Below are 8,340 nucleotides of genomic sequence, written 5' to 3' on the forward strand. Positions count from 1 at the left end.
TCAGCAGCACTGGTTTTCCCTTTCTTCCTTGGGGGACTGAATATGATCAAAGAACAAAACACAATAAATAAGACCACATAAAGAAACAACTAGAAAAGCACACCATATTGACCACAAGAGAGATATTCAATTGAGCTTAGCATAACAAAGGAGAAACATGAATCCATGTACCAACACAGTCTACTCAATTGATAAATAAAAAATAAAAAAATATTTCCATTTTCCAACTAAGCACATAGTCAAATTGCTTCAGAAAGGAGACAGATAGTCATGGCCTAATTGGAACTTCTCTGACCAAATACCAATTAACAGAAAAAAATTCAGATGAGGGAATCAGATAACTAAAAAGATCTCATTTTTATTGAAGAATGACAGTTTATTTTTCATACATATTTTTAGCACTCAGCACAATTAACCCTTGCAAGCTCTAGATTTCCATAGCTTAAATAATTAAAGGTGTGGAGCAGATATGATTGGAATGGCTATAACAACAAAAATTACAGCACAACAACAATTACCCTGGACTGAGCAGAATGGGAGAAAAATAGTTCCAAACTATGCCATAGGAGAAATCATTTCAAAAGTTCTACTTTTCAAGTCTACTTAAGGAACAGGCAAACCATTATTCAGGAAATACAAATTTTTATACATGGTGCAATAAGATTTGAAGATCGTATATATCATGGTAGCTTTCTTTCAAACAACGAATACCACAAATCACTAGCAACCACAAACAACACCAACACACAAATCAGGTCAATAACACAAGACACGTGTAGATACATTTTGGAGAAGTGGAAAATAATAAATATCTCTATTTATTTATTTTTGGTCCTTAATGGGGAATCCTCACATGCATAGCTATAAGTCTATTGTTCAAGCCTGGAGTGATATAGCTGTGAGAACACAAACATACCCCTCCACATAAAAAACACGCATACAAAATAATGTAGGATAGCTTTCTAACAATATAGCAAAAAGATGTATCTATCAAAAAATGACACTATTGTTATGTTGTGCAAAACATACATTTCAGCGGATGCATCATGACTGGAGCGATCACTTCCTTCTTCCTGTCCACAGAAATAATTGTCATTAGTTTAGATGTAGGTAATTTGATATAATAAATAAAGGTAGAGACCAACCTCGTCTGCAGCTGAATCAGCTTCAACGACCTTCCATTTTTCCCTCAAAAGATTTAATATTTCTATTTCACCATCATCATAAACCACCTAAAATAGAAAGCAAGCATCAGAAGATAACAAGTGCATTTGCATTAAGCTTTAAAATAAATGCTTTCATGATATAGCATTTTCTTCATTATGCTAATCTTATTAGTTTCTAGCTTATGGGAAAGCACCCAATTTCTTTATTTGGGGTTAATTCTTTTTGTTTTTTGGAAAAAAAATTCCAATTATCTAAATTTTCATGCACGTGTTTTTATAACTTAAAAGTGCTACTGCTACTTGTAAAAAAAAAAACAAACAATTGAGCTCATAATTGCGGGAGCAGGACTATTATGTTATATTTTTTACCATTTAAAATTATATCTTTAAATGTACACCCTAAAATACATACACGCATGCGCATTTATGTAAGAAATATATTGGAAGAAATAATCAGAATGGAACTATTACTATTCAAAGGGGTAAATCCATAAAACAAGAACATAAAGAACAGAGTACTTTTCTAGCAATTGAGAGGTAGGGTACAGGAATGATTTAATAATGAACATCAAAATCACCTTGTGCTTCTTTTTGGCAGAATCAAAAGATTCAATGACACCTTTGTAAAACCTGCAAACGATTACATATATGTCAAATGAGACAATATATATTTCAATTCTACCAAAATGAAAAGGTAAACTAAGAGCATAAATAGAATATGCGTGGGTGAATTTAAAAGGCCACTACATGAGATACAACATCATTTGGTTTAGTTCAAATATCCTCTCCCACATTTTCACATCAAAGCTCTCTCACAGTAAATTTTACAGAAGGCAACTATTGCAGTTTACAAAAAGTATTTTGGTGTGTAACTATGATGGTCGATAAGTCATTGTTTAACATGCAGACAAATGGAAGAAATTTAGATGAAATATACAATATAAGCCAGGAAGCAAACTCTTGAAGACAAAACATGAAGAGCATGATAACTTGGTCAAAAAGGTTTACTCAATGATGCATACATATCATAGTTGTAATTAACACATTAGAAATATCATGAAATCACACAAGATTAGGCACACAAAACAACATTATATCAGATTAAGATGTCTAAAAACAGGTGATCCATATACCAAACATCTTGTGGAACCATGTACGCAAAAACTAGATATTACAATGTTCCATGTAAATGCCAAATACTATATAACACACCCTGGTTGGCAAAAATATCCTACAACAGCATGTCAAAAACTAATAAGCAGAGTACTTACTGACGATCCTTAGGCCACCAAACTTCAACTCGTGAACCAACAAGTTTTTCATCATATTTCCTGATCTCGGATTCCTGATAGCAGCCAGATAATTAGCAATCAAGATGATAAGAGAGAGAGAGAGAGAGTTCTGTAATTGCTAATTAGGAAGGCCAAAGACATAGCTACAGAAAGGATTTTCCCAGAGGAAAAGTGCCCTAATAAATTGCTAATCACGAAGATTTCATATTATGTTTAGAAATTGTGTAAACGTCAAACAGATTAGACACCTTTTTTCTTCCTGAGGTGTGTTTCCTCTTTGCATTCGTTTTGGGAGTCTCCTCTAACTTTTCATCTTCAGTGGATTTGGTACCGGACCTTGGGGAAGAATCAATTTCCTAAATAATTAACAATGATTCCATCAATAATTTGTTTTTAAAATGAATAATGCAAAACAAAATCATGTAGAAATAAATAAATAGTAATAATTAATAAAGTTTGCACCAAAAAAGTAAAAAATAATAAGAAGAAAGAAAAAAGCTGTTTAAAAAGCACAAAAAAGTACCTTGTCAGCATCTAGCGTAGAAGATTTTGCTGCACCTTTTTCTGAGTTAGCTTCTTCCCTCCCCAACTTTTTCTTATCAACCAGCTGCCTGGAAGAAGAACCACCACCCTCATTTTCATCTAATTTCTTGGCTGAGTGCTTTTTAGAATCTGCACCACTAGCAGCTCCACTTCGTTTTTTGCCTGAATCTGCACCAGCAGTTTTTCGTACATCAGAGTTTCGACCAAGCGCCTTTTTCACCAACCGCTTGACAGGTTTGGCTTCAGAATGACTTGCTCCTTCAGATACCTTCTTTGAAACAACCTCTGCAACCTCAACATTAGCAGGGCTATCTTCAGTTTTTGCTTTTCCATGTTTTTCAGAATGAGTTTCAGGGAGGCTGTCACTAGGTGAAGGAGAAGCCACAGCTTCAGATTCATCATTGCATGCTTTTGGTAATGAAATCTTAGCTTGAATCTCTTCATCGTTTTCTGAAGGTCTTGCTCTTTCCACAAAATGGTCCTTGTGCGGAGAACTGACAACTTCCTTGCTGTGATTTTCAGAGTCCATCTTGTCAGCTTCCTTTTCATTGGCAACAACTTGACATTCAGGCAGTTTAGCAGATTTGGTTGAAGAGCTCAATTTCCTCCGGTTCTTCTTGGTGGCTTGTTCTCGCTTTTGTTCATTCTTGTCAACTTTTCCATCATCCAAATCAGCGACCTCCTCATTTCCAGATACATGCAAACCTTTAGAGTGACCAGAACAATCGGCTTCCTCTTTCTTTTTAATGGACTTAGAATCTGCTAAAGCATCGTCTTCTCTGACACATGCAACGCCATTGCTTGTGACTGATTTAGAAGATCTATTTCCATCATGATTATCTTGTGGTGAATGTGCAGCTTCCCTTGATTCTTCTTTAACCACCTGATCAAACCATAATTAACATATTATATTATATTGTTCAACTCTGAAAAATAAAATTACAAACAAGATCAGATGAATATAAAAACAAATGCACAATATGGGAGCATACTTCTGTTGACTCCTCAAGCAATGGTTTTGCTGATGTGCCTTTTTCTTCCTGAAATGATCAAATGAATTAATGATAAATTTCTGATCTGAAATATTTCAAAAGATAATTATTGACAAAGGACCAAAGGAAAACTTACCACGTGCTCACCAACACATACATCTTGTTTCTCCAAGCCATCAGATGTATCTTGGCATATTGAAGCAAGTACTTTACTATAATCATCCACAGATATACCCAAGGTTCTCACCACTTGCACTAAGTATGGTTTAAGTTTGGTTGCACAATTTTCAAGGACCCTCTCCCCCAATTTTCGGCCAATCGGAAAAACTTCCTGGACCACAACGATTAATAATAATGATAATGATAAATATATCGACGATTTAAACAAGGTTCAAGCTCAAAATCACAATCGACCAAGAAGAATGAAAATCAAAACTGTCAAGCTCTAACCTCATTGCCATTCTTAATGCTGTCCAGAAGTGGAGAAAGTAAATCAAAGGATATATCTTCACTTTCCTCTAGAACAAGTGTCATAATGGTTTCCATGGATGAAAAAACATCCCTTGGATGAAATTCCCTGATTATCAAATGGAGCTGGTTAGAAACACATCCCTATATATAAGCTTCTCCAAATATCGAATGAAAAGGTTTCGTAAGCACATGTCATGAAAGCTTCAGATGTTAGGTGGAACCGTGTGAGTGGTTTTACATTGTATCGCTGACAGTATGTACCAACTATGTGGAAGAAAGTGATTGTATAAGTTACTACTTGTTTACAAGATATTAAGCGGAAAAGAGAAGAAAAAAAACACTAGTAGAGTTCATGCCACCAAGATCATGAAAGATCAGATCAAATTTGAGGTGGAATTATAAATGATAGCATCCAAAATAATGATAATGCTGGAATTGTACAAAATATCTCCTACAGTCTCACCTTATAGCCTTCAAAAAATGCTGAAACATCTCCAAAATCAGCACATCGCATTCAAGGTCAAGCATTACCACACATGATCTGACCTTCGCAACAGTTTCAAGAATTGATGTCCTCTTCCCATATGATCTGCTTGACTCATCATGTAGATTTTCAAATGAAGATACAACTAATTGGAATATCTCCTGCAAGAAAAATTCATCAGCAAAATTTAGCTGAATTACTAACTGATGTCTTTTGTAAAGTGCATGACAACAGACAGGCCAGTTAAAACTGTAGCACAAAATATCATACACACCTTCATTTGATTGTCATCATAAGGAGCTTCAGGTGCAGTGATTCTTGTTATTTCACTGATGCAAGAGGCAAGTGCAACTTTGACATCAGGATCTGCATGCCTTAAAAGTTTAGCCCCAATCAATGCTTTCAAAGATGGAGAGAGTGCAATTTGCATAGAGCTTGTAGGTGACTGTTCAACCCTTGATAGGCAACTCTCAACTCGCTGCAGTGCACAGGGAAAAAGAATAATTAAGATTGAAAATATGTTCAGTACTTTGATCGACCATTGATATAGGATTGTGCTCCGAAACATTCATATGTTTTACCAGAAAGGAATTTTTCTACCTCGCTTTAAACTCATTCTGTTCTTCAAATTCTTTAGTTAATAAAACCTCATGAACCAACCATCCCAAAGCTTACGCAATAAGATGAAGGAATACAAATTGTTTTCAATTACATTTCTATCATGCCCCCTAACACAAGAGCCCATTAGGCATGAAGCATAGACAGTGTACAGACCTACAGTATAGCATCCAGCAGCCGCACCACGCGACTTAGCACTGCTACTTGGTGCTATGAAAGTAAAGTGAAAGTGAGACATCTTTTCCTCAATTGTCAGGGGCAGTGATAGTGAGACATCTTTTCCTCACCATTTCAAATAGCGACACTCAGATCTTAATGTAAATGACATTGATATCAATGAGACAACTATGACAATCTCAGAAGACAAGGAAGTGCAACTAGGTTTTCTACAATCCTTGCACATTCAGACATGGCTTTTCCAAACAGTTTACATAATCTTTAAGGAAATAATAGGCCTCTTCTATTTAATGATCCTTTCTTCACTACACTGGTCACTAGTTCTGACAATTGACAGAACTGAACAGATCCTACTATCATGACCCAACTCAATTTTCTACACTTACATCACTTGTTTCTTAAGAAAACAATCAATGATATTGATATTGATTACAATCTATTTTGGCAGACAATCAAGAAGATTGATGCTATTATAACATAATCTATCATGTTAATAACTAGTGATCTAACACATTCGATGCCGGCGTAAACACATTTAATACCGTGCGAATAAATGAAAACTACTATAATACCAGTGCAAATTTAATTCATTTTTACGTATATTTTTATTATTACTCAACATAAATATTCACCATAAATGCCACAACATTAATCAATCCCATTATAACTAGAAAAAATTAGGTTTTGGAAATTACAATTTGTAATCAAACATGCCAAACAAACACTTATGTTCTTCTACCAAAGCCTCAAAAATCAAAACAAAACAAAAAAACATCACAGTTTTAAAATTCCAACTCAATGTTTGTGAATTTTAGGCTCCACTCCACATATTAATGCATCATACATAAATGGCCTAAAAACAACTACGACAAAAAAATGAACTGAAAATCACGAGATTAAAATACTCATAAGGAAGGGGCGAAAAAGAGTGAAAGAAAAGAGAGAAATTACATCTAAAAGTGAGAGAAGCTCTTCCACCGAGGAAGGAGGATCTGCAAGCTCGTTACCAGCTTCGAGAAGCTGATCTTCAAGCTCTTTGTCATCAGGCGCCATTGATGTCAATTTAGGCGCCATTGGAAGCTGATCTTTCAGATCTTCAACGGAATCACTTCACTCTACTCGGTTTCAAAAAATCGAAGCACTGAAAGCGCTCCAATTGAAGCCAATTTATGGTTTTCCGATGAGACAGATGAATTAGGGTTTTTTTCCTTCTTTCTTTCTGTTTTCTTGTTATTCCGATAGAGGGATCACAGACAGAAAGAAAACGAAGAGAGAGAAGAAAAAATGAGAAAGAAAATGAAGAAAGTACTGTGAGATTTTCAGAAAAATTTCGAAATGAAATTCTCTGAAATGAAATCCTATCCTATCTCTTCTTTCGAGTAGTAAATCTAAGAATACTGTACGAAAACAAAAACATAATATAGGGGTATATATAGATCTGAAAAATGGTTTAAATATAAATATACAAATAAAAATCATATATAAATTGACTATTGTATTATTATTCATTTTATTTTTAATATTATAAATATATCTTTTCTATTATTTTATTCTATTTTTGACTGGTTATTTTCCATTTATCATTATTTTATTCTATAGTTGATATTACTATTTTATATTATTATTATTATTTAATATATATTTGTTATTTTATTCATTTTTGTTCTATATTTTTGTATTATTATTCTTTATTCTTATCATATATTTATTTCTACTGTTACATTTTTTTAAATTATTTTTGAATTGCTATTATTATTATATTTTTCTTATTATTTTACTTTTTTTGGATATTTTTATTTACATTATTAATATAATTTTACTATTAACTTTGCATTATTTTATATAATTTTTGACCGGACATTTATTGTTGTTTTACTTATTATAATTTTTTATTATTTAATTTAATTTTTTACAATGTATTTAATATTTTTATTTTTATTTTTTATTAGATAATTTTATGTTTAATTAAATTAAGAAGCATAAAATTATAAATTAAACACTTTAAATAAAAGATAAAATTAGAAGAAGAAAAAGCACACAGAATTTTGGTATTCTCTTGATATATAGGTATAATTTTTTTGTTGTTGAAATAGGTTTAAACTTATTTTATTATTATTAAATATTAATATATACCCAAAGTCGATTATTGAATTGTTACTACCTTTATTATTATTATTATTATTATTATTATTATTATTATTATTATTATTATTATTATTATTATTATTATTATTATTATTATTATTATTATAATTGTTGTTACAATTAATATGTTTTTGCTATTGTTATATTTTTATTATTATGTTTTATACTGAAATGTTTATTATTGATCATATTGTTATTCTTATTTTTTATTGCACTTTTTTATATTGCTATTGATTTTTCATTATTATAATTTTATTTGTTATTATTGTTGTGATTATTATTATTATTATTATTATTATTATTATTATTATTATTACTATTATTATTATTATTATTATTATTATATTTCTATCATTCTTAAATTTTATTTTAGTTTGACTATATTTTTATTATTATTATTATTCATTGTATATATTGTTAATGGAAAATGTTTGGTGGACATGGTGTATCCA

General features: G+C 31.9%; 1 protein-coding gene across 1 annotated transcript in view; it reads right to left on the reverse strand.

The window, feature by feature from the left end:
- Positions 1–7,146, reverse strand: part of LOC101504179 (sister chromatid cohesion protein PDS5 homolog C) — an 8,831-nt gene extending 1,685 nt beyond the window's left edge. The window contains exons 1-13 of the mRNA XM_012716142.3: positions 6,695–7,146; positions 5,223–5,426; positions 4,928–5,109; positions 4,444–4,570; positions 4,130–4,324; positions 3,994–4,041; positions 2,982–3,884; positions 2,707–2,814; positions 2,438–2,511; positions 1,745–1,796; positions 1,146–1,232; positions 1,030–1,073; positions 2–36 (exon numbers count right to left, since the gene is read on the reverse strand). Coding sequence (XP_012571596.1) covers positions 2–36; positions 1,030–1,073; positions 1,146–1,232; positions 1,745–1,796; positions 2,438–2,511; positions 2,707–2,814; positions 2,982–3,884; positions 3,994–4,041; positions 4,130–4,324; positions 4,444–4,570; positions 4,928–5,109; positions 5,223–5,426; positions 6,695–6,817 — 2,182 coding nt within the window. The 5' untranslated portion in view covers positions 6,818–7,146. The remainder of the gene's footprint in view (position 1; positions 37–1,029; positions 1,074–1,145; positions 1,233–1,744; positions 1,797–2,437; positions 2,512–2,706; positions 2,815–2,981; positions 3,885–3,993; positions 4,042–4,129; positions 4,325–4,443; positions 4,571–4,927; positions 5,110–5,222; positions 5,427–6,694) is intronic.
- Positions 7,147–8,340: the final 1,194 nt, after the last annotated feature.

The sequence above is a fragment of the Cicer arietinum genome, chromosome 5, assembly GCF_000331145.2.
Source record: "Cicer arietinum cultivar CDC Frontier isolate Library 1 chromosome 5, Cicar.CDCFrontier_v2.0, whole genome shotgun sequence".
Classification (NCBI taxonomy): Eukaryota; Viridiplantae; Streptophyta; class Magnoliopsida; order Fabales; family Fabaceae; genus Cicer; species Cicer arietinum.